This window comes from Betta splendens, chromosome 14, assembly GCF_900634795.4.
Source record: "Betta splendens chromosome 14, fBetSpl5.4, whole genome shotgun sequence".
Classification (NCBI taxonomy): domain Eukaryota; kingdom Metazoa; phylum Chordata; class Actinopteri; order Anabantiformes; family Osphronemidae; genus Betta; species Betta splendens.
Genome location: NC_040894.2, coordinates 9,539,748 through 9,566,987, shown reverse-complemented (window position 1 = coordinate 9,566,987; position 27,240 = coordinate 9,539,748). Strand labels below are relative to the sequence as shown.

The window sequence follows — 27,240 nt, the reverse complement described above, 5'->3', positions numbered from 1 at the left end:
CAACTCTACGATCAATAATATTTATTTAATGAGATTGATCTTAATGTGGTTGGCAAACTCTTTTTTAAGGACAGGGAGTATGGCAAGACTATGAAAGATTTATCCATTGTACAATGACACCAGAACAGTTGACATCATATACAGGGTTTGTTGTTCTAAGAATATAGAAATACACTCAGAAATATTATTCGCAGACAAGCAGAGTTTACAATATCGTTATATACTGGCATATCAGATAAAAATTTGACTGTGTATATTGCTAAAAATGATATACTATAACCTTACATCTAAATACAATCACTGCAATAACGTAATACAATACAATGAAGTAGACTAGTCGTTTACCAATACAGAATATACATTTTAATATACACAAATATGTTAATCATTTTTTAGAAAAGCCAGATGATAAATATAGTCTACAATAAAGGCATTGCTTGTTGAAATAGAACATTGGTTGGAGCAAATTCTACTGCATCTCTACAACAGCGTTAAGTTCGGGGAGCCTTATTTTGCTAAAAGGAAAAAGTCCTGGGATCTAATATTAACCTTTCTACAAAGGTCTTAGACGTCAGACGACGGGGCGCAGTGCTACGTGCGCGCTCGTTGCGCTACGTTCTCTCTGACGTCACCGCCCTCTTATCACCTGAAATCCCTGATAACGCTCCGCGCGCTCCCTGTCGGCACTGAATGGGGGGGCTCAGTCCAGCTTCTGACAGCTCGTCCAGTAGTATTATCATAGGCGCCACGGTCCACTCACCCGGTCGGGTCCGCTGCGTTCACACTCAGTAGCCAACGGCCCCGCTCCTCCGGTAGTACACATTTATTCAGGTAGTCTGGTAGCGTGCTGACAGTCCAACTAGTTCCGTTAGTGTTCTGACTCTTCTCTTCTTAGCCCGGCAACTTAGTGTTCTGACGGGCGGAGCTGTCTCTGTCTGTCCAGGAATGAGAAATGATGGCCGGCTCTGCAGCAGAGGAGAAAACCTTCCGACGGTTCCTGGAGCTCTTTGTTCGGGAGATGAGGATGCCTCTGCAGGAGAGCGACCCGCTCCCGATGCGCCCCTTGACGGACCTGGTGTCTGAGGAGGAGGTGGAGGGGGAATGCCTCGACCTGTGTCTCCAGCACCTCTACAAATAGTTAAGTGTCCACTTTTTTTTTTGTCATGGCATGTTGTTATTTCCGTGTACCCACGGCCACCGCTTCGCTCGAAGCAACTGTAGCGGTTAAATTGTCGTGTTTGATCGCCAGTGTGTTGCGGGGAGCGGAGGTGCGCGCACTGCGACCCTAACCGGGTCCGGGTCCGTTCAGTACCGGGATGCCTGCAACCTGCCCCACGCCGCGCTGGGTGTGTCCAGCACAGAGTCTTTATTCACGGCTTATGTGAAACTGAAGCAAAAGGAGAAGTTAAACGCGGGCGCGCGTATTACGCACGTATTACACTGTGTTATACCTACGTATGTGAATGTACACGCGCGCGGCCGGTCGCTGGCATTTCGTGCCACACGTTCACCCCAGCGGTGACGGAGCTGGAGGTCTACAAAAGGTGAACCCCTGGTTTGCGTAACAGCACGACGTCACGATGGTGTAGGAGGAGGAGGACGCCATCACTGCTGAGCGCGTCTCCATGCAGGCTAAAAATAGCCTCACCGGTTACGTTATTAGCCTCGATCGTTGGACCGGTCTTTACAGTGCAAAATCCATGATAACCCGTCAGTCCGCACAGAGGCAAAATCAGTTTTGTGTCACTTTATGGAATTACGCAAACCTTATAATGGCATTTCGCAGATCAAGGCTGTGCTTCTCCTACTTTATTTTATTTATTTATTCGAAAACCAGACGCTATATGCGCGTTCACCGCCGAAGAACGTACACAGTAATCACAAGTAATTACATTAATTTAATAGACACACATTAGATTCCCCAAACTCTGGTTTTGAGGCATAGAAAAACTTGGCAGAAACGCTAGAACTGAGATGAGCTCTGCCCTGAGCTCTGCTGCCTGCCCTGGTTTTGAATCCAAAATAGGTGCAGAAACTGTGCTGGGAAGAACTTAGTGGAAGGACTCATCTAGGGCACTGAGTAGCAAGGGGACTGCTGCATGCATACGTCTGTAACTGACTTCGCACAGAGACCCTATAGGCTCTGTAGTTCTCAGAAGGTCAGGGTGCCCTCCAGCAGTGATACAGCAGCCAGTGGTTGTGCTAAGCTGGAGAACACGATGACTGCTATTGTAAGTGTTCACGCATTTGCGGACAGAGTGTCTGAATAATGAAGCTGTGAAGGGTAAAGGGGAAATAGTTATTCGTGAGAGAATAAATTATATCAATCTTGTCCTCCCATGACAAAAACTGTGGCCTTAATAGCAAATAATACACATATAACAATGCCACAGACCACATTTATTACATCTTACATTTCACTGATTTCATGTTTTTTTCATCATTAAAAGTCAAAGAGTTTCTGTCTCAATTTGTGCTTCTATAAGTATAAATGTTGGATAGATACTATGCAGTTATCCAACATTTATAGTTACTGATTGTAATGTTGCATCCGCCCCATGACTGTAACAGTAAAAGGCATATGTGCACATGTTAAAGTATGGACATTAATCAATTAGTATGATAATACCACAGTAAATACTTTCGCTCTGATACTGATACTGCTAATACTTGAAGTAAAATTTGCATGCTAGATCTGTACTTGTAATGAAGTGTACATTTTCTGTGTTCTGCTTTTACACTAGTAACAGATCTCAGTATTTCTCTTGTGACTGGAAAATACAAGAAGTTCAAAAATAGAGTTTTTAACAACTCTCTGGGCTTCCTGACAACTACACGCCTTCTGATGTTGAACAAAGCTAAAACAAGCCGCCGACGTGCACAACGATGGGGTGTTTGCAAATTATTAGTGGCCTGCTTTCCAAAGCACATGAGACCAGCCATGTTGGTGTGTGATTCCTATTGCTAGTGTGACCAAGTTTGGCCAGATACTGAAGTTGCCACAGTCGCTCAGATGGAGTCCATCCAATCTGGCTTCGTGAAACAGCCATTAGCCGAACGAACCAAAATATCTGCAGTTCGCCGCCAAAGCTTGCTTTGTAAATGATCCCTCTGTCTCTGTTTTCTGGCTGAGGTGGTGTCTTATACAGTACATTTGACTTGTTGGAGCTGATGAATCACATTGGCTCCTCTACTCTACATGTAGCAGTTTATCATACAAAATGAAACCATGCAAAGGAGCTCGTCTCCCATCGGTTCACACATTTTGTTTCTCTATGTGCAGCGCCAACAGCGTTTCTAGCTGGTGAATTGTGATGTGCTAGTAGAGGTCAGCGTGTCATCAAACCCACAAGGGATCATCTTCTTGGCAACATGAATATTCCAGACGGCTATTTCAGTAAAGGGTGTAAAGCATATGTAGGTGCGTGTGAGCAAGCGGCAGAATTTCTGACTTGTTGAGAGCAAAAGAGAACAAATACGATAAATGTTATGAGTCACATGTATGTGTGTTGAGTATGTGCACAGTTCAAGGTGAACGGATTCGTCAGCAAAGCCTCAAGTGTCAAAATGGGAGGCCATTATTTTCCATTTGCAGCCAAATGGAAAACAAACCCGGGTAAGAGTTTCTTTGAACCATACATACTGAGTAAGGTGTTAATTATCGTAAGGTAAGGTAATTATTATTAGTGGCTATATTTATTTTTTGTGGTATTTCAATGTATGAAATTATGAAAACAGCCCATTGTTTGATTGCTTTTGACTGTTTAATTCACTCTCTCACTGTCATAGCAGAGGCTTTGTCACAGCATACACATGTTTTCTCTGCAGAAGCTAGTCAACATAGTTAGCAGTAAGCAAATGTTGGGTATATATATATATATATATATACCGTTTATATATATATATTCTGTTTCGTTTCCCTAAATCTGCAGTAACTAATTGGAGAACTGTTCTGATGTGTTCACTGTACATTTAATTTAACCATCTAGCCTACAGTTGACATTAACAGTCAAAGAACTACTTTTATGAAAAAATCTGCAGTATTTGATATCATCGCTTTAGCAGCTGATCTGTCAGACGGACAGATTTGTGTCGTGTTTCAAGTGTTTTACTGTGTAAAAGGAGCTGCTACAGTATCTGAGAGAAGCTTGCAGACTCCTTCTCTGCTATAACAGTTACAGGGGACACAGATCATGCATTTACTCTCATTCAGAGCAGAAAAAGTCTAATGTATCACTTATTCCTACATTAACAGTACTGCTGCCTGCCGTGCATGCAGGCACACAGGACCTAGTTAAACTGTACAGTCTAAGGAGATCTGATGTGTTGTTTGACACGTCCTTGCATCATATACATCAGTCGTCATGGTAACAAGCCAGGCGTCCTTGCACGAAGTAATAATTGGTTTTTATAATCGGTCTGAATACAGCAGGAATCTTTCAGTCAGACTTTTTTTATAAACACGCACACACACACACACACACACACACACACACACACACACACACACACACACACACACACACACACACACACACACACACACACACCTACAGACGCCAGGACCTGACTGCTCCCTGGAGGAGAACCCTTGCTGCAGGTCTTGAGGCAGCCTGATGTGTGCGTGTTAGTGTGGTAGCCAACATCCTACATGTCTGTCTACTGTAGCTGTGCTGTGAGTGTAATGATAGTTGGAGGCTGCAGCTCTGGTGATTCATCCCAACGTGTCATTAGTTTGTCTCTGGGTTGAACAGCTAATAATAGACTTCTGCAAGAGGAGAGATCCCCTCTGTGTGTGAGTGTTTGTTAATAGGGGGTGGGTGAAGCACTTGGTGTGCTAGAACGAGTTTGGGGGTGTGGACAAGGTTTGTGTGTGTGTGTGTGTGTGTGTGTGTGTGTGTGTGTGTGTGTGTGTGTGTGTGTGTGTGTGTGTGTGTGTGTGTGTGTGTTAATATTACACCAATTAGGTTTTAATCCATTTTCCCCCAGGCAGCTGGGAGTCACATCTGAAAAGAAGAGGATTCGGTCTACTCCCTCCTAAACACTGTGATTTGGTGTGAGTGTGTGGAGGGTTTACACCAAAGGACCATGTGATTTAAATTGATGTCGCTGTTGAACTCAAACAAGATGACATATAGGAGTTTCCATAGTACCACAGTGTGGAATAGCTTTAACATTTAAGCTTAACAAATATGACCTTAACCTCTGATGAGCAGATGAGTGGGAAAAATGCTCACGCCAGTGAGAAATCTCCAGTTAGTTCCACCTGAAGAGAGAAGTACTGTCGCCAAATGTTGGCAGAACAACATAGCTGCGAATTCACCTCTGCTGGCAGCTACTTCAAAACTACAGTTTTCACTAACACCAATACAATTTGATGTGTTTAAATGAGTGTAGGAGCCGTATACTGTTTGTAAGTCTTTATCTGGTGAGATTACAAAGTTACAGTAGCACCAAAGCTAAACGCTTTGGAGCTACAGTAGGACATGTCAGAACAGAGGGTGTCAGCTATTTCTGTATTGACCATTAGTGGCATTGATGTGCCAACAAAAGCGGTCAATCAACAACAGTCACTGTGTTGTTAGGCAATAGACACAACATGTTTTTGTGAGACACATCGAAGTAAAAGTTAATTTTGGACAGTGTTACTGCAATGGCTTAAACCTGGCAGTCGTCTGATATCACTGTGGTACTGACTGCTGATGAACTGATCATGACTTGAAGAGGAGTACACACACACACACACACACACACACACACACACACACACACACACACACACACACACACACACACACACACACCCACACCCACCACACCCACACACACACACACACACACACACACACACACACACACACACACACACACACACACACACACACACACACACACACACACTGAGGGCTGATAGATAGTAATTGAGGGGAGAGCCTTCCTAGACCTCATTAAACAGAGATGTCTCCCACAGCTCAAGTATGTACACACACACAGGCACCATTAGAAGAGTGGGCTGTCCTAGAGGAGCTGCTTGTGACAGGTGTATTATAGGATAAACCACAGACTGGACAACTGCAGCAGCATCATTGCCTCTGGTTTTGCATGTACTCCTACACTTGTTTTTATTAGGGTGGTTTCGTCTTATTGTCCAGGTATTTTCTGGTGAAAAGCCTCAGTTAGATGTGAATTTATGACAGTATAAGTGGACTTATACAGTATAAGTGGACTTATACTGTGGTATAGTATATACTTATACTGTGTTTCCTTCTTATTAAAAAGCATGTTTAATGTTGCAACAGAGCCTGTTAGATAAATAAGCAAAAGGACTTCACTAATGTCAAATGCCCAGTGGACTAATCATACAAAGTCAGCGGTGTCAGTGACTGAATCAGTAGCTTTTAGCAGCGTAGCTCAGCGCTGAGTAAGATCAGCTAACATTCACAGCGTGCTACTTCCTCGGTAAAAGCATGAAAACGCTGTGAAAGCCACAGAGACGATTGTATTCATAAAAAAAGACCGCTGAGCTGTGCAACTTCATGCGCCTCGCAGAACAGATCGCAATGTGACAAAATCGGCGTTGATCGTCTGGACCTGTGAGCGTTACACAGCTGAAACTGAACAGTGGAGCACAGGAACTTCTAGTTATTAGAACCAGTTAGCGCCAGTTCAAACTAAATCTAGGAGCATTTGTTATGCATCATTTAAAAAAAGTTCCAGCCCCGCCATAAAATGTAATAATAATTTAAGTTTAAATCACCTCGACAGCATGTTTGACTGATACACTAGGTGATCATGGGTTGAGGCTGGTTCCACCACCCTATCACATTCGGTGGTTTTCCCCGCTCTTGGCGGGACAGACCTCCACAATTATGAGTCACGTCGTCTACTCTGGTTCAAGGACGGGCTTGCTTTGTTGGGAACAAGCAAACCTCTCAGGGGCTTTATTAACCAGGACTTCCCTCAGGCCATCAAGCAGAAGTAGGATGCTGCACAGGAGAGAGGAAACACGGCCGATGCAGAAGAGTATAGCAGCGCTAATGTCCGCCCGCCCACGCGCTCTTATCGCTTCCACTCTCCAGGGGCTGGTTTCACATGCAAATAGTACTTATCAGAAATTTGTGACCTTTTCTGCTGTAGTAAAATGGAGCAATTTGTACAGAATAGAGAGAGTTTAATTAATAGGTAATAAAATCAATGTAAGCAGTAATGTGGAATGATGACAAATGACAATGTTATTTTAGTTAATGTTAATGCTGACAGATGACTAATAATTAAGGGAATTTGGATACAATTTAAATTATTATTTATGGTTTTTCTCCCTTTATCTTGATATGTTGTCAGGTGGTTTGGTGGAGGTTACCTCAATTTCTTGGTTTTGGTTTGGTAATATGCTGAGCACCGCCTCTTATGAACCATCTTCTGTAGTGTGAAGTTGGCCAACATGCCTCACTTGAAGAGGAATGCGTTTTATCACTCACATCCCACTGGAATTCTAATCACGCCCCATGTCCCACTTAAAATTGCCATTATTTATGATTGTGTTGTGATCACAAATGGCCACTGCAGTTGTACAGAGCACTAATCTACTAAGTGACTGTGGACGGGATATATGTGTAGGTATCTGTACAGATATATCCCTTATATATCTGTACAAATGTCTCGACTGCACGGGGCCTACACACAATTAGGACTATGTGGTGTTGACAAGTGTGGCAGTTATGTGTTAAAAGCATGCACTTATGGCAGCACCAAATGAAGTGTGAAAAGAGCTGTGCAACACCCACAGTCTGTCCTGCTGCCCACATCTGAGCTAACCAAGAGTGATACTGCTGTCATATTTGTCTGCTAAATGCTATGTTACCGTGAGGAACTCAGTTTAGCACAAAGACGAGGAAGCAGCATAATTATGTATGAATGTCATTAACTAGATACAGTGTTGGTGGGGAGCTTTATTCCTAGATGGTGGATTTTGCGGTCTCTGGACAGAAGTTAGTCCCCGTTTCAACTCCAGACTTCCAAATGGAGATGTTGGATGGATCGATTTTATATTAAAAATAATTAGGCATTGATATTAGTTTTTGTTTCATTAAGGAGCTCTTTTATGCTTCAAACGTTTGGTAAAAGCTGCATTTGTGAAGAACCCACTTCTGGCAATATGTTCCTCTTTTTGCTTAATTAGAACAGCATAGGTCAGACCCTCAGCAGAGCCTTCAATAGCAAGGTGTTATGTGATAGAGGAATGCACTGTGTGTTACCACAGCAATGAACACACAATGAAGCTGCACTCCAGCGCTCAGGGAACCGCTGTGAGCAAATGTTGGATGATTTCCTCACTTTTACCGCAGACGAATCAGACCATCCACCGAAGTCCCACATGGACTGTCTCAGAATGAAGCGACCTCCTTTTGAGCTGAACTAGTTTCAAAGACGATGAATGCGGCTTTCATCACATCCGATGTATATGAAACAACAGCGTCAGACGGCCGGTCTCGTGTGATAGCTGCCTTTCCCCATGAAGGAGCATTAATGTGAGCAGACTGAGCTTTCAATGAAAGTCAACATACGCTCAAGCACAGAAAGTGCATTTGCTACCATCTGGCTGTTCACTGTTTAATCAGAGCAATGTAAAGCCAGGAGATTTGATCTCTCTGGAGACATACCTCCTCTGGGGCTCCTGGGAAGTAACTGTGTGGCTTTCTAGAGCACTTCTGAAAATTGAAACTGTTTCAGGCCTCTGTCTCTCTCTCTCTCTCTCTCTCTCTCTCTCTCTTTCATTTCATCTCCCTCTCTTCATCAGCCTCTGTTTCTCCTCAAAAGATTTTTTTCTGTGACTTTTGAGGTATTCTGTCACAGCGTAAGTAAAGCAGAATGAGATTGTGTGTCTTCGTCTCTATCTCTATATCGTCATCCATTCTCATGGAACAGACCTTGGCTGTGTGCTCAATCTGTCATCCATACAATTCACTCTCCTCGGTGCCTCGGAGATCTGGTCTGGTCTATCCCAGTCTTTAAAATTTGTTGCAGGAGTAATCCCTTAATCAGAGTGTCTCGCTGAGATTACTGCTGTCCACCACCACTGGCAATTGAGGCGCCTGCTTTATTTGATTCACCCAGCATTCTCCCAACTAGAAGAAGAGATGCAAACAGGACATACAGTATGTGCCAATGTGATCTTTCTCTCTTCAGCAGTAATAACGTGAACATTGTGCCCCAAATGCTTTAGAATAAATCATGCACTTGTAATGTCAAATAATTGTGTTCACTGAAGAATATTCAATCCATCCATCCATTTTGTACCGCTTAGTCCCATGCGGGGTCGCGGGGGCGAATATTCAATCCAAGTAATCAATCACTCATAAAATATTTATTTTTTAATCAATGATTTATTTATTATTATTTGTATTTATTTGTTTGTTTCAGCTTTTCTATTATATGGATTGTCTACATTTCTTCCTCATCACTAAATATTTGCTGTTTTTGAACTAAAACAGGTTCAGCATTTCTAGCCATCTTCAGTTTAAAGTATTTTAACATAATTATCATTTAAATGAATTAGGTTTTGCGGCATCTATTGTTAAACTTGACCAAAGCATAAATGAGCATTATTTTTCACAATTCATTGTCTTTTTGCTTGTTTGTTTTACATTTCTGTTCTTTTGGGCTAAAGGTGTTCATTGTCCATGACTACAGTAGCTCTTTTTTTCTCACTTGACATGTTCAGCTTTTTGTGTAGAGGTATGTTTTAGCCAGATTTGTGGTTTGTCCATTATAAGCTAGACTGAAATATTTCAACAACTATCAAAGGGTGAGATGTGAAACACATACACATAGACACACATACATAATACTGTGCTGAATGGCCGTAAGGCAAAACCGGCGTCTCCTCTTCACCAGAGCTGTGGGAGGAAAGCCGAGCACCCAAAGGGAAACCATGCAAATACTGAGAGAATATGCAAACTCCACACAGGGAACACATTGGCTGGGAACTACAGCCCCTTTGTCATGTGCCAAAGGCCATTCTGTTGCTACAACAAGATGCGCGTGGCTTTTTTCAGTAAGGGACAGACACACCTCTGAGTTTATATTCACGTCAGCATGTAAAGACATTTGTCCACAGTGTCCAGTCATCTCTGTGTGACAGATGAATAAGCAGCAGCCTAGAAATATCAAAGATGTCTTCAAAAATCAACTAATAGGCTGAAAAATAATAAAAATAACTTAGTCAACATTAATAAAACAAAGAACCGTCTTGATAACCTGTTACCTATTGTAATGTTACTGTTTTACCACATTGTTGGTTCCTGAGTTGTGGACTGTAAGGAATGGAGAACCACCCACTGGCATCTCTAAAACAGGCTCCTTAATTAATTTCAGCTCTGGAGAGGCCCCATTTTTGGACGCGCAGTGACCTTCAAAAGTGTTCAGCGTCCTCTTTTCGCTGCTTACAAGCTGTAAGCACAGACACTTTCCCAGTCTGCTGCTGCGCCAGGTGTTTACAGTTTTGGCAGATGAACCTGATGCCACGAGCACAGCTCACGTTATTGTCCAAAGTTAACCTGTGTCGCCAGGAAGAAAAGCAAATATGTAGCAAAATGGAAAACAGACCAATGTTTTCATAGATGACAGCAACGATCACCAATGTACTAGTTCACTGTCAGGTTTAAAGATGACAGTTGCAGACTGCAGTGATGACACTGTCATAGAAACAACCGAAACAATACTTGTGAAATTCTACTAAAAGGAGCTTCCAGAGATAGTTCAGGTCAGGACACGATGTGGTTCCCCCAGGCCTTCACCAATCTACCAATGATCCAGCTGGTGCATTACATAATACTGCCTTAAGGCTTTGTGCAGAGAAGCACTGGGCCTGCTCAGACCTCACAGGGAATTACATGCCTGTTTCCCCGTGCATCTCGGGAGGCTGGTCAGAGGCCGGGGGCTTATCTGGAAACTGACTACACTTAGCGACAACAAATACACAGCCACTTCAAATGCATGACACATGCAAAGCTTCACGCCTCGTTCTCCCCGTTGCCTTGCGTCACCTTTAAGTCTCCAGTTACTGTCATATCGTATTGAGAGAGCACACACGCTGCCTACACACAGTCCCATATGTACTGTAAGCCGTGGCGGTTTTTCTAATTTTATGACAGATTAGACACGCCTCTCCGCAGCCAGCATTGTGCACTTCAACGTAAGTAGAACGCGGCACTGCAAGTGCGTAGAGCGGCACTCAGTGACGTCTGTAGTCACAGTTGCTCCATCATTTCCACGCTGTTTGAAGTGCACGGCGTTACATCAGCAGAGAGCAGAAATCATCCAGAGGTGTACTTTAGGTAGAACTGCTGAGAGGGCAAAACACAGCACAGGTTCTGTTGACATCTGCTTCTTTTGCACTGCTGCACTCTCAAGATTTAACTGTTTACTACAGATGGCCTGAGAGTAAGACAACACATCTGTATAGAACCGACTGTTATCCCACAGTCAAACCCTAAGAGTCATTAAGGCTCATCATGGTTATGGTTTCATGATTACTCACAGAGTGTTTTTCCTTAAACAACTACAGCTCTACTGAGGTTATTGTAGATGTTCTCACAAAAGGATATTTAAGTAAGAATAAATTTAACAATGAATTAATGACAATGTCTCAATGTCTCAGCCAAAACCTGATTCCTCTGTGCCAAAATCACATTGATGTACTGTTGCCCGTTCATTCTCCTTGACACACACTCTGCTTTATTCTAAATCATTACTGCTGCCACATAGTTAAAGCTCACAAAATGATCACTGATGTGTCATCAGATAGCTAGTGAAGTTGTTTTGTCTCATTGTTCTGATATAAGTGTGTGTGTGTGTGTGTGTGTGTGTGTGTGTGTGTGTGTGTGTGTGTGTGGTGTGTGTGTGTGTGTGTGTGTGTGTGTGTGTGTGTGTGTGTGTGTGTGTGTGTATATATCTCTCTCTCTCTCTATCTCTCTCTTCCTTCTCCTCTCTCTCTCTCTCTCTCTCTCTCTATCTCTCTCTCTATCTCTCTCTCTCTCTCTCTCTATCTCCCCATATATCTCTCTCTCCCTGCTGTCCCCACTCGGGCAGTAATGACCACATTGCTTTTAATGGACTGAAATGAGGCACAATACCCTCTAGCAGCTTCAATAGCTATGATTGTTGTCTTTAGCAAAGTCAGGAGCTTGTGTGATGCAGATCAATTGTTCTGGTGAATGGAATCATCCTCTTAATAGCATTATTGGATCACAAAGCACATACTGTATAATCACCATGTTATCTTTTAATTGCTCTATCTATCAAACTATTAAGTAATGAATGTCGCAAAACTAAATCAGATTATTGTGCATAATAATGAACATGCAACATGTACTGACTTCAAAGTGAAATGAATGATTTAGATGGTGGCCAAACATTTTAATCCATGTAGGAATAAAGAACAAGCTTTTAACTCAGAACCTCAGGCAAACTGTTTCAGCATCAGAAAACATTAATATGTATACAGAGGCCTAACAACACATATGGGAACTGGTGTGTGCATCGCTAATAGACTGCTGCTGTAAATGCTCATGCACCCATTTTATCCATGGCTGAGAATAATCTCCAAACAATTCTGCATTTACTCAGATTTACATTTGCTATAAATGAAAGCAACCAGCTGTTTCTGTAAAATTCTGTAGCGAATACGTCTAAATATTTTTGACCTGTTTTCAAAGATTTCCATCCCCCGCAGGAACCAATGGGTTTATGCTGAGAGCCACAGACAGGATTAGAGACGAACTCACACTAACGATAGTTTAGGATTTTTATGGGATTTGTTTGACAATAATGAAAATGCAGAATAACAGCTGTCTTTTTTTGGAAACATTGAAATAATGGTGTTTAAGATCCAGTAGTCCCCAGTACATCTGCCCAAAGCTGCTTATTGAATATGTAAAATGTGACAAAGATGTGCCTATAGTCAACATATAGTCAAAGTAACTCTACATATTTCGATCCACAGGTTCTTTTATTTTTCTTTTGCTCAGACAGTAACACAGTCTGGGTGGAAACAGAACAATACAATTACCCCCCTGGTCCTGTGGTAAAAGATGTAATGAAGGCTCACTCTTTGATTTCCAGTAGTGTAGATGCCACATCAGTGGATTCCTGCCTCTTAGCATTTGATGCCAGAGAGCCCGGCAACAGACTAAAGCACCACATGGTGTGTGTGGACTGAGGAGACAAATTAATTCATCAAAGTCATTTGAAAGCCATCTTAAGGGAGACAGAGCAGTAAATCACTGAGATTTAAGGGTTATGTAATCTTGTTAGAATCTCTTGAGGATACAGTGTTCACATAACTGTAGTTGCTAGAAACAGACCAGTTTTTTACCACATTTTGGAAGACTGAGTAAAAACGTTTGGCTGGAAATAGGCGGAGGATTTTCTGTGTTCCCAGAAAAGCCTGTGCTGTCTTCCAGGTTTGCTATGAGGAATGCCTGGTGGAAACAGAGCATATCAACAGAGTGGATGCACGCTCTCACCTCCACTTGGCACAGAAAGGCTCAATATTTAAAAGAATGAAGTGGGAGCTTGTTCTGTGGAATTGGCAGCAGGACGACTGACACCACAGACTGTCAGTCACTCGCTTCTGTGTTGCCATGGAAACAACCTTGTTGCTCGACTCCGGGGCTAATTCTGTAGAATAGAACAAGCTTGTAGAAAGCATTGGTAACAAAAAAAAAAACATGGCTGCATGCATGAGTCATCTGCTAACACATACACTCAGGGCTATCCAGCTTTATCACTGCAGGCAGCCTGTCAGAGCTCCCCGCATGATTGAGGCTAAGCACGGCCGCAGAAGAAGACCACCGCAAAGAACAAAAGCAGCATGAGGCCGTAATCACCTGTGCCTTGAGCCTGATGCCTATGCTATGAAAATGTCTTAACTGAGGTCCAACAGCAGGTGTGGGGGTTAGCCTGTAAGAAGACAAGGGATGATGTTACAAATAAAGCTGAAACAAAAAGTCACTTAATTGTCAGCTGTTGTGTTAATCTTCAGTCAGCTTTTAACCAAATGCAAAAAAGCATAGTTTCTGCAGAGAATGAGAAGATTTTTGTTTTTATTGCTTCCTGCGTTCTGGCACTCAATGGTTGTGAGTCCTGTAACATACTGTAAATTTGTTCCTACAGTATATGTTCCTTTGGTGAGTTTGCTCCAGATTATTGAACTTTTCTTTGTTGCTGGTAAACATACGGTGCTTTCTAAATTCCAACCGGCTGGTTCACCACCACACTTGTGTTTCTTGTTATAATAAACCGATAACATTTCAACCTTAATGCCTCCTTAACAAAGCAACTATTGCTCAGTTTGTGGCAAGTCAGTGGGGAGTTGATTAGCTAAATGTTGTGTTCATGTGGGTGTCTCTCACCATACAGTATGTGTTATTTTCATATTTAAACTTTGCAGCAAAATTCCCAAAACGCACTGTAAAATGCATTTACACATAGACTGAATGATGTGTGGAAGTAGTATTGCTCCCACATTACTCTGCATTTATAGCTGGCCAGTCTTACCAGTTTAACCAGTTCAACAGTAGTGTATGGAATCAGTCGTGTTGTTGCAGTGCGATGGTGTGAACTGGGATTAAACTCTCCTTTAATCCTCCTCCGCTCCACATGACCTCACTGTGATGCAAAAGCCACCTGGAGCCATCATTGGTGCACGGGTGTTCTCCTGTGCAACCTGCAGCCAATCAGGGCTCCTGAGCTCAGCATCCACCCCCACAGGGCAGCCAGTGGTGGAACAAGAGGGGAGAGACGGGGGGAAATGGAGTGGGTTTCTATGAATTGAAACATGAAGGAGAGGACGCTGGTGATGAATCAACCTAAATACAGTTCTCTTCTCTTGACCTCTATTTCTTTATTTCTCCTTTTATCTAGTGCACAGCTGTTCAACATTCATCCTTAGTTCTTTAATAGCATGTAGCTGAATCCACAGTAGTAGCCACCGGTGGAACGTAACAAAATCTGGAGCACATTCCAATTTGAGCAGATTTATCTCACAAAATCTTCAACAAATAAGAAACTCTACACTTACAGGCGATTTTACATTTTAAAATTGAACTCCTCAGTATATTTACTACTCATTAATGTAATTTTTCAGACTTGTTTGCAGACGCGTTTCACACTTTGCATGTTCAGCTCATCTGTTCTCCTCTGAATAAAATTATCAAGGCCGTGCCACCTCATCATTAAAGCATGTAATTAAAAATGAAACTGGGATATAGTGGTATATACATGTATATATTCAGAACATGCATAGGTAATAATAAAAATCTCAGCTGATTGAACAGCTGTTGAACATAATGTAATTGTGGCGTTAAAGCTTGAGCTTGTTGTATGTAGACTTCCAGCAGCAATGCAGTTAAGCCAGTACTACATCAGCTCTTTTGAGGCCTAACTCTGACCCGATGGACGCAGCAGACTGACAACAAAGAAACGGAAACTGTGAGTTATTAGCTGGATTTTATAAATAGCCGCTGTTGACGGAAGTTGTTATGCCCTTTAAAAAGGAGAGCAGGACAAGTCACAGATACAGCGGCCACATTTTCAAGGAGAGGTTCTTACCGAAGAGGTTCCTATGGTTACTTCTTTATGGGGACATTCTTTAACCACTGTTACTGTTACTGGTGTTTCTAGCCCTTGACCCAGTTTGAGAACAAAATGAAAGACGATTTTAAGTAATGGAAGCACATTACAGTTTTAGACCATAGAACACCTTTCACCTTTAAACCCAGTCAACAGCAGCTACTGTACATAATAGAACAATTAGCACTTACAGTAACTGAGTCAGAAAAACAAGTAAATAGCACCTGTAGGACACACTTTGCAGAAGTGGCTGTTGAGTAGTGTTACATGATCTCAGAATTGGATACAGTGTCAACCCAAAGCCATAAACCATCAAAAGGCTTCACTTGCTTCTGTTCCGTCCACCAAAGCTGCCCTCCACCTTCCTGGAGACTCCAGTGTATGCATCCCACCACTTTCTCTCCGTGACTAGCTCAAAGCTGGCTCCACCAACTTCCATCTCACTTACTTGTGTAATTGGGAAACATTGTGCCTTTGTGCTTTTCTTGTGCTTTTCTTATTCTGCACATTAATCATGTGCTCTGTAACTGATTAGGCTCAGCTCTGAACATTCTTATACAAAGAATCTCACCCTCAATTGCCCTGTCGTACATCAAGTGTTGACATCTGATGTTCTTTTTGACTGACTAGTTGTTTATGGTCTGCTTCTGCCTTTTACACCCCGGTCTCTGGCTCCCACCAGACCCAAGGCCGTAGAACCTAGTGCATCTTGTCTTTGAAGCTTGGTATTCCTTCCTTCCTGATAACAAAACACCAATGATGCAGAAGTGAGAATGCAAACATTCTCACTCACGGCGAGATAAGGTGACGCGAGCAATTTGATTGGTCTAGAGAGACATTCCACCGGAACCAGGGAGAACGGTTAAAAGGCAACCTGAGAACGGCTGTGATTTCAGGATTATACCACCGCAGTGTACTTTCTGATCTCCCCAGCTGGCTTTTGAATTTGCTTCCCTCATTATTTTTATTTTCTTTATTATTTCAATAAATTAGACAAAAGGACACCTCTCTCATCTGCCTTTTCATCTGCCTTTTCATGTGTGAGTTTCCACCACACATGTTTATAGATATCAAGTTTTATTTCAGTATCGTCATCCAATGTCTGACTTTTTATTGTTACAATATTCAGAGAAAAATGGGAAAAAGTTTTGCTTTTTGTCTGAGTATATTCTGTCCAGTAACAGGATTGAAGTGAGTAATTCATGTGGCATTTTTTTGTTGAATGTCAGTGAAGTTATTTCTAGCTTCTTTGGTTGCCATGGAGAAAAGATAGTCTTCTTTGTGTTTAACTTTTACATTTAAAAAATTGCCTGAACTAAAATGTACTGAGGAGAAAAACTCTTCTTTCTGGGAAACTACAGATTTACATGATTTGTCCAATGCACAAGTTAATGGTGACATGCAATGCAGTTCTTCTGCATGAAGACTCATTCTCTATGCAACACAAAACTGTAGGTTTATGAACTTGAAGTTTGTAGTTTTAGAATTTAGACAGATTTGTTGTACGTATACATTAAAGTGAGCTTGCATAGCTGTTGTGTTAGTGAAGAGATCTTGAGACTCGGGGTTGCCCTCATAAACCTGTCATCAGCCACAGACACCTTATCACAATTAGTAGAAACAGTTCAGTGTAGAATAAGTCTCCACTTTGTGTAATAAAATGCAGTCCATTTATTCTTGTCTGAATGACAACACTAAAACCAGAACAACTTTTAGAGAATGTTTAGTTCAATACATGGGCGCTGTCCTACAGGCTGACATGTCATGCCGTGTAGTCACAGACAGTTATGGTTTCCAGATTCTTAATGCTAATGACTGTGGAGATTCTCTGACATTTCCTCTACTCTAACTACAAGTCTGACATTTGTGAGACGTCTCTGTAATTGTTGGGTGGCTTCTAATGAGATTTGGCTTAAATGTTTATGTCCGCTTTTAATTGTGTATTGTAATCAATAGTAATGATTTGACTTTACACATAACTTAGTAATTAGACAATTTTCTCTCCATGTATGAAAATAACTGCAGAATTGAATAAATGTAGTCCAAAGATACTACTATGGTAAAGTGCTAAACTAACTAACATGTGCGTATCCTTTTTGTTCATGTGGGCTGAACTCAGCTCAGAACATGGTGATGAGGCTCTGAATGCCTGTTCTTCTGTTCTGCTCTTCAGACCACTACTTAAATCTGGCTCTGGTGTTCCCACACTGCCAGACTCCCAAAGTCGTCATCACTTCTTGCTGCGGTTTTCTTATTTGTCGGTGCAGTTAATCAGTTGAATATATAAATTATTTGAATAAAAATAAAATTGATACTTGCGTTAATCATCCTCTTCCACGGCGCTGAAGCAAGTCTTGGCCTTCACCCCTTAATTAATGAGCTGTTAAAATAATGTCAGTTCAGTTTATTTCCAACTTGAGCGTGACGAAGAGTATGCTGAAGTTAGGTTACCATGGTTACCTCCATCTGGAGGTGGCCTAGTTAACTTAGTGATTCATGTACTGCAAGTCTTTAGTCCTTCAAATGACCCCCTCCTCTTCGCTTCTCTGTCCTTAACCTTAAGTGGAGACACACCTCCTCCAGCAAAACTCTGGCCAGATGTGGCAGCCAGATGCACGCCTGCACTCAAACAGAGCTGTTACATCATTGTAAGGTTCTTCAAGGTACAAAGCTTAATTAGGAAGTTACTTTTTGGGTCTGTCAGTAGTTATTGATGCTTGTATATAAAGGGCTGTTTTCTCTTGAAATGTCAGAGGAACGTTTTGTCTGAAAGTTCAGGGTGTTTTTAAGATAATGCTGTTGTATAATGCAGTCATCTCATCCCATCTCTATTAAGTCTGACTGGCGCTTCGTGACTTCGATGATTCGATGACCAGTTGTGCATTATAGCGTGACAGGTATCACGTTTCAAGGCCGATAATGAGATGTTTATTCAGGACTCTGACAAGCTGGTGACGGCAACACAACATGCTTGAGGTTTTTTCTTCTAAGAGTCTCCATCAGGTCTAAGTGACTGATGGCTTGTCCAAAATATTTACCGTCCTCTTTGAAACGACCGGGCGGTTGTCGCCCTGTTTTGTAAGTGCTGTAGCCGGCCTCCTTTCCTCCTGCTGGATTTGTCTTCTGTGGCCATAATGTGTAGCCTTCTGTCCTCAGAGTCGGGTCTAATTTGTCCTTCAGATGCAGGTGGGCTGCTGCTCCCTGCCCCGAGGGGCTGCTTCCCCTGCGCCGGCTTGTGCCACGCGTGGAGCCGCTATTTGGTCCACGCTGTTAATGTGTCATCTGTTAATGTGTACCTCAGGAAGAATTTGTCATTACAATGTCAGCAGGCATATGTAGTTTGACGATACCAATATCTGTGATCGGCAGAAATCAGACGATCGTTTTTGCCAAGCCAACGCCACAGTCTGTTCTGTACTGGCAAAGACAAACGTGCTTCTAGTCTAAGAATAGCATGAGCATCAGTTAGGTGTCTAATCCATCCATAGTGCTGATGTTAGAGCTCCTGCTTATCCTCAGAGTTCACTGTGATTCTCATGAACTGGACAAATAATGTAACAGCCCCTTCATTCCCTTAGTGGATTACAGTACTGTGACATGATTGTAATTCCTGACCCATTCCTAAATGCATCATCTCTTCTCCCCATAGTAACTGTCCATGCTCCTTGGCTGCAGCCTTGGCCAGAGCCACAGCAGACAGCATCCTGCAGACTGACCTCTCCATCCACCACCTCAATAAGACCGTAGAAGATGGAGCTGACCCATTACCACGTGAGTCCTCAGGGAGCCCACGAGACCACACTTTCTCACTACCTCTCGCTCTCTCTCTCTGTCACACACACACATGCACATACTTAGATGCAGAGTCAAATTAGGTCTCTCTCTCACGTCGTCCCACACACATACATGTAACCACCAGGGCTTTGTCCCAGTTCTCCCCCGCAAAGCTGCATTAAGTGGTATTTGACCGCTAGAGGGCAGGAAATCAACTCACAGCTAAAAGCCAGGATATACTACATCCATTATGGCCGACAGTTTTATTGCAATTGACGTCTGCTATACTTTTAGTATAGATGTAATCTAACTCAAGAGTACAGTAGAAGCGCTTTGTGCCCACTCAACACTCCATGCCCAGTGGCACCAAGACAGAGGAGGTTATCGAGCAGCAGTTGCTGTTGTTTTCTTCATGTGTTTCATTTGCAGTAGCAAAGGAATAGAAGAGCTTCACGAGGTTTAAGTTTAGTCTGTGCAGAAAATAAATCTCCCTAACAGACACTAACTTGCTGGAGTCCAGGTTGGTTTTGGCTCAACTCTAACCTTTCCTCAATCCACTGCTTCGCTCATCATATCAGCTTGCATGGCGTCTCTTTTCAGGGCTAATGCATCATCATCTATTCACTTGTGGGAATTTAAAAATCGTTGTCTTTCTGACAGACTTGAATCTGAATCCCTGAATCCTTCTTCAACTGCTTGTGTCAAACAGCTGTTTGGCACTGCACCAAGCGTGGCCCCCGGTTCCAGAAGCAGTGCTGAAACATCCGCATGTGGAGCAAGAGGAGAAAGGGCGCGAAGTGAAGTTTAGTACTGGGACATTGTTGTGATGCGCTCGCACTTTCGGAAGGTGGAGGGGTGAAGTGAGGAAATGGGACGCAGCGTCTTCCAACCTCTGTGCCTCCTATTTAAAAGCAGACTTAGAGAGAATACAAAGGCAAATATAGTGAGGACTTTGTTACCTGCAGCTAACATTAGTAGGTCAAGCCCATTTACTCTCACAGCTTGCGTCTTACAGTGAACCAAGGCTTTGATGCCACCTCCAGGCTCTCTGCTGTTCCACTAACTTTTGTAACTCAGTGCAGTCTCTCAAAGAGGGTTTCTTTCATCTGCCTCTCTGAAAAAGTAAAACGGGTCCCTGGGAGTTTATCTAGGCACAAGGACACGGGTTCCTCCTGGGGATGGAGACTTTTCAACATAAAACAACAGAAAAATGAATTTAAAACTTTCAAAACAAGGAGCCAATCAGTAAAGGTGAACTGAGGAAGACGAACCTGTGTTTGCGCGTCATAGTCGATGTGTCTTTGTGTGCATTTTAGAGATCGAGTCTGTAAAGTTGGCCCGGCTGGTGTTCAACAGGCTCTTTGAGATGTGCTGCCTCTGGCTGAAGGAGCTTCCCTTTCGCCGTCGCCCACAGCCATACTATGAAACGTCTATCCATGCCATTAAAAACATGAGGCGCAAGATGGAGGACAAGCATGTCATTATCCCTGACTTCAACACACTCTTCAAGATTCAGGTGAATACAGCTCATTTCAAGTCACGGTTAGGAACATTGTCACAATGTTGCTTCCTGACCACTGTGTTATATGTGCCTCAAGGATCAAGAGGAACAGGCCTTCTTTGCCGTGTTCGATGGTCACGGAGGCGTCGACGCTGCCATCTACGCAGCCAACCACCTTCACGTCAACTTGGTTCGCCAGGAATCCTTCAACCAGGACCCCAACGAGGCCCTCTGCAGAGCCTTCAAACTCACCGATGAGCGCTTCGTGAAGAAGGCCTCGCGTGAGGTAAACAACCGGCCCGACATCCGTACGAGTGAACAGTTCAGTTCATGTTGTAACGCGTGACTGGTCTTTGGCAGAACCTGCGTTGTGGCACAACAGGTGTGGTGACGTTCCTACGAGGCCGGACGCTACATGTGGCCTGGCTGGGGGACTCCCAGGTCATTCTGGTGAGGAGAGGGCAGGTTGTGGAGCTCATGAAGCCACATAAACCAGACAGAGAGGTAACGCAACGCCATATTGAACAATGATCTAGAAAGATCTCCAAGCCCTGTCCACCACTAAAGCCAGCTGTGCTTCTTCTACAGGATGAAAAGCAGAGGATCGAGGCTCTGGGAGGATGCGTGATCTGGTTTGGCACATGGAGGGTCAATGGTAGTCTCTCTGTATCCAGAGCAATAGGTGAGCCACAAGTTCAGTATTTGCTGTGTTTCCTGTGTTTCCTTTGAAAATATGACCTGTAACAGACAGCTGTTATCGGTGTTGACAGGTGACTCGGAGCACAAGCCCTACATCTGTGGAGATGCAGACCATAGTATCTTTCCATTGGATGGTTCAGAAGACTACTTGATTCTGGCCTGCGACGGCTTCTGGGACACAGTGAGTCCAGATGAGGCAGTGCGAGTGGTCAGCGACCACCTTCAGGAAAACACTGGAGACACTACCATGGTAGCCCACAAGCTGGTAGCCTCGGCCCGTGACGCAGGCTCGAGTGATAACATCACTGTCATAGTGGTCTTCTTGCGGGACCCCCGCTCCCCGCCGCCCACCAGCAACGAGGACGAGGAGGAGGGCGTGGTGGAGGGAGAGGTGGAGGAGGAGGAGGCAGCCGAGGTGGATGAGGAGGAGCAGGAGGATGAGGAAGAGGAAGACGAGGCGGTCAGGGTGGAGCGCGAGGGCGGCGAGGGAGGCAGCACTGCGGACATTGGGGGGAAGGGCCGGGGAGGCTGGCCCCTGCAGCAGTGCTCGGCTCCCGCTGACCTGGCCTATGAAGACCGAACAGACTCGTTTACGGACAGAACTAGCCTCAGCCTGCTGGGCCCGTCGCTGGAGGATCGCATCTCCCTGACCCAGGGATCCCCGTCCTTCTCCGGCTGGAGCCCCGACGCCTTTGCGGCCTCCTACATCTACCGAGAGGAGCGCCCGCTGCGGCGCCGGGCTCGCGTCCCCTGTCAGGACGTCATCTCCGGCTTCACGGACCCCCTGTGGCCGCAGACAGCCACGCTGCTGGGCCCGGCAGCGAGGCCAAGCTGCAGGCCTGGTTACGGCAGCCGCCGGAGGGTTCGGAGGTGGCCTGGAAGATCTAAGGAGATGCTGGGCCTGTTGCCATCTGGCCACTTGCTGCCCCACATGCAGCGCCACGCCAACCAATGGCCCGGAGCGGCAGTGCCTCAACTTCCCCGCGATGCCGCCATCTGAAGTAGTAAACCTAAACCAAACCACCTACATTCCTTCAGCCCCGCATCCTGCCCCCCAAGGCCACCCTCCCACCCACATCTGCCTTCAACAACATGTCTTTCTTTGATAGTAGATAGTTGTGGCTCCTGCGGTTGTTATGTGACTGTTGAATCTGTCAGAAGAGTGGTGCTTTCCGTCCTAAGCCGAAATGTTTCCCGATGCGAGCTGGCCCCTTAAACAGCCCGGCTCGTTAATGCTGTAGGTAAAGCGCAAAAGTGCATCCTCTACATTGTGACCATTAATCATTCACAAGGCAGAGCTGCACATGAAGGCAGGAAAATGAGATGAGTTCAGACTGAACGTGAAGTGAATCGTGCAGACGGCACCGTCTGACTGACTCTAAGCTGTCACATGCACAGTTCAATATTCTGTTTTGGAGCCAAAGCTCTCGAGACAAAGGTTCACTTGAATCCCGTCTGAACACTCACTTAACTTTTAATTTATATGCTTGGTCGCTTCACACGCTTGGCAGTGCCATTAGACAGAAACGTGTTTTGAAGAAGAAGCGTTGAAGGTCAAACTTGTTCGAAGGTACACACTGAAAATAATGGCCTCCACAAGGTTGGAACGGAAAAGGTTTCTGTCTAAAAAGCCATTGTAGCTGTACATTAGCAGTACGATTCCCCTCCATTCAAAATGAAACCAACAGTATACTTATTAGCTGTGCATCATCAACCTATACAAACCTATTTTTCTGTGAATCCAGCCACACCGGAAAAATGAGGCCGACTTTGGTCACTTAGTTGCGCCTTTTGTCTTTCCTTCGGTTTAATGTTGGTAGAAATGCAATGTGAGCTGACAAATTATCTTGAGACAGCTGTCGAGAATGTCAAGCGGCTGAGCATTAAATTATGCTCTAATGGCTCAGGCTGCCTTTCTGTGCCCCTGGAAAATCCTTCAGTGACAGATGAAAAAAAAAAGTTAGAGGAGGCCGGAACAATGGCGGCTCCTGGTTTGTGGGACTGAAAGGATGCTGTCTGCCGTCATCCAGCCATAGTTTACAGATAAAAGCACTTAACAGTGGATTATAGGAGATAAGTAGTCACACACACTACCTGAATAAATGCTTAATGTAGGGAAGGAGTACACTGAGCTAATGGCTTTTTGTGGGGGGAGGGTCATTGTGCATTTAAAAGTAAATTGTTGGGCCACGAAGTTACTGCAAGTATTTCAGGTGTATTTAAAGTACTTTTACAGAAGAAAATGTTCATCCAGATGAATATTAAAGTCAGGATATGCAGAACATGTGCCTTCCACATGTCTTATTTATAGTAAATAAACACTTTGACAGTTTAAGAAATACACTGGAAAGACTTATAGAGTCTGAGGACGACGTGAATTAGTGCACTTTCTTTTGAGTTCAGCTAATAACAACAGCGATTATCACCATCATCAACAACTCCGAGACACCTTCCTCTACTACCTAACGCGTCGCTTCTAGAGCTGCCCCGATTACACACGCTAGGAAACTCTTTATCCATCTGTCTAAGACGTAAAACTCACTTTCCATTGCTATTCTTGATTTTAATATATGTATATGTGTGTAACAAAAACCCCATAGTCACAATTAACCAACAACTATATAACTATTCAATAATAACCCTCATATTGGATTCCTATTAAACTAAGGCTAATATCACTCATATCCAGTTTAACTTGGTGGAATGTACAATGACTCTACTGTCACGTTGCATTGAATGTGCTGTTTGCAGTATAGTAATAATGTATGTAACCATATTAGATAACTGTAAATGACATTTATTAAGTCGGCTATTAAAAAGATAGGTAAACCCTGACCCACTTTAAAACTCTGTCACTTTCACAGTAGCAAAATGACCCAGTTCCCATTAACACACTCAAACTCTCCTCACCCTCATATTGCTTCACTTTTAATCTGTTGAATAGTTTGCTAAGTCCTCATCCCCCCAGTCAATGCTATCATGCCTGGCTCCCTTTTTAGTTACACATTGTTTATCCAGCAACAAGCCTGATGCTTATGTCCATTTTAAGAAGCAGATGATGAATGCAGTGGCAAATGACAAATGTCATTTTTGAACATCCACGTTGGTGATTTTGCCTTGTGAAAGGCGTAGAGTCTGGTGGTACAGGAGCCTGGTGGTTCTGTACTGAGGCAGAGCTCAGCACCACTGTTACATACAGTATAGTGAAACAAGGGAAACTGTAAGATCAGACCATTACTTCTTGCTGGAAGTGTAAAAACACCTTAAAAAGCAGGACAGAGATTACGCTTTGTGTATTTGACTTGAATGTTACAAGAGTTAAGACACTGAAGATGAAGACGAGCCGATGTGTTTGGCAAATGCTATCTCAGGAATAGATCGGGCTGGACCTGCCAGCATTGGTTCATTACTGTTCCACCTAGTTCTAGTCATCGAGTCAAAGACGGATCCGTTACAGGGTTTACTGAACAGCTCCAACATTTTCCATTCGTTGGGTGACAAAATGAATTTCCAAATCAGAAACTTAGTGAGACCCAGTGTGCATTGACCGAGCCATTCAGCAACTGTGATATAATGAGAGAGGACTTGTCCAGCTACTGGTACGGGTTTGTCATCCCTGGCACCACTTCATCTTTCAGACTGGAGCAGAATGTACCTCATGTCCCTGAATGTCCTCAGACTTTATTTCTATATTTTTTCGGGGGTGGCATCTAGCTATGGGGAATGTACCACGGAGACACAACAAACTAAAGCCACTGGATCTCAATGTGATGGCATAACTATTGTCATTGCCTCTAGAAGCGTTGGTCAATAACAAAGGGGACGAGCAAAGTAAAAGTCTTACAGCTGTCCATGGGCACTGGGTGGATAGAAGCCATCATAGGCCAGGATCATGAGTGTGTGTGTGTGTGTGTGTGTGTGTGTGTGACTTGTGATGGCTGGAGGAGTGTACATACATAAACAATAGTTTTTGATCCATGCTCTATAAAACCTGTCAGATGGATCAGATACTGTATGAATGGTTAGCAGTGAGATAAAGAACTGTCCAAATGTCCCAGCACCACTGACATGGAGGCTCCCCACAGTATGTCTCTATAACACTCTATAAGAGTTGCTAAACCAGCGCTGAGCCAGTGTGGCAGTGAATCGTAAAGTCCCATTGTGGCTCACCTTGCTTTCTTACCCAACATTAATAAAAAACTTGGTAAAACGCATATAAATATGTTAATTATCCGCTTCGAATAACATCTCCTAATGTATCTGCAGCTTTGATTTAAAAGTGTATGAGTGTACGATGCCTTAACAGACATCTTGCCAATGACATTACTTAGTAGCGTGTAGGTTTTCACTCCAACTCTGACGGTGTAAAACGATAGCGTGGCGTTAATTAAACATGAGGCGCGTGAGTAAGCGGAGCTGCTCAGACTCCAGAGAGGTGCAACTGTGAGAGGACAAATATTTCATCAGATCTTGTTATAATGACATCGAATTGGATGCTCTTAATATAGTGTGACTACAAGGAGACAGATTACTATTACAAACATAAAAACTGAATGCAATGAGGATGATGACATATCAAACAGGAAGTTAGGAGTAGAGTCCACAAAATACTGAGCATCAGATAGTTTAATGGGGAAGCTTTGCTTATTTCAGCAAGACTATAACAACATCTCATAGAATTAAGTCATGAGATTCACTGTGTTTAGTAACAAGGATCCAGGGTTCCATTCGTGAAACAGTACGATATTACTCCAGAAGCTGTCGCTGTATAAGCAATAAAAAACGCTAAACCATCATTACTTGTGGTAAATCCTCAACCTAATCCTGAAAAACTCACACATGCCCCCGTGCTCTCGCTCCGCCGCTTGCACTAAAGGCTCCTCTGAGTCATGTGTTCCTCTCTTGATGATGACATCAGGCAGAAGTTCAGGTCCACTCTCACATAGTCTCTAGCTATAGGGCCCTCCATGAATCTGCACTGTGTCTACAGTATGTACACAAAAAAGCTTTTTCCTTCTCTATGTAAGCAATAATGACGTTGCATAAAAGGCTCTCTGAGGGTTTGTCTTCTGCTGAAGGATGCATCAAGACGAAGTTCTGCCAGCCATACTTGAAAGGTCACAGAGCATAAATGCTGAGTTTGTGAAGTCAATTTCACATCCATTTTTCCCCATAGAGAGGATTGTGAGTCACAATGCACTGCCAGTGGTCGAGGCGCACCTAACGCACTCCTACGCCTCCTGCAAGAAGTCGTCAGGCTGATTTTCACCTGATCGTTATGACTCGCTTAGTCATAAAATGCCAAAACTCAAACAATCTGCATGTTGATGGGAAAATAAATGTGAAGGTTTCTTCTTAAGAAAAGCAGTGATAAAAAAAGGCAGGACATTTGAGTTGTATCCTATGCAGTCTGTTTGAACATGAGAGTGGTAATGATCACAGAGAGCTGGGCTTGGTCCAGGCCAGCAGCCCCCTGCTTTCCCTCCAGGCCTGAAGACAAACCCCATGACTGGCTCTTCTTCAACATGCAGGTTAGATAGAAAAAAACTACAACAAACGGTAAAACACTTGTTGCGTACCTGTATTATCTGTGTTCCTGTAGTATATAAATATATGTCTTGTAACTGGTGACT

At 43.5% G+C, this 27,240-nt stretch overlaps 1 protein-coding gene across 3 annotated transcripts; it reads left to right on the top strand.

Annotated features, from left to right (window-relative positions):
- The first annotated feature begins 476 nt into the window (after positions 1 to 476).
- Positions 477 to 23,889, top strand: ppm1e (protein phosphatase, Mg2+/Mn2+ dependent, 1E). Of its 3 annotated transcripts, none has more exons than XM_029172949.3 (8): positions 477 to 812; positions 944 to 1,137; positions 19,283 to 19,404; positions 20,724 to 20,923; positions 21,006 to 21,194; positions 21,269 to 21,412; positions 21,497 to 21,590; positions 21,679 to 23,889. In XM_029172949.3, exons 2-8 carry the CDS (start codon positions 953 to 955, stop codon positions 22,605 to 22,607), a joined length of 1,863 nt encoding a protein of 620 aa, XP_029028782.1. In that variant the 5' UTR covers positions 477 to 812; positions 944 to 952; the 3' UTR covers positions 22,608 to 23,889. The 3 variants fall into 3 exon arrangements, with proteins under 3 accessions (XP_029028782.1, XP_029028783.1, XP_029028781.1); XM_029172950.3 differs by having other exon boundaries at positions 477 to 831; XM_029172948.3 differs by having other exon boundaries at positions 477 to 1,137.
- The last annotated feature ends 3,351 nt before the right edge of the window (positions 23,890 to 27,240 follow it).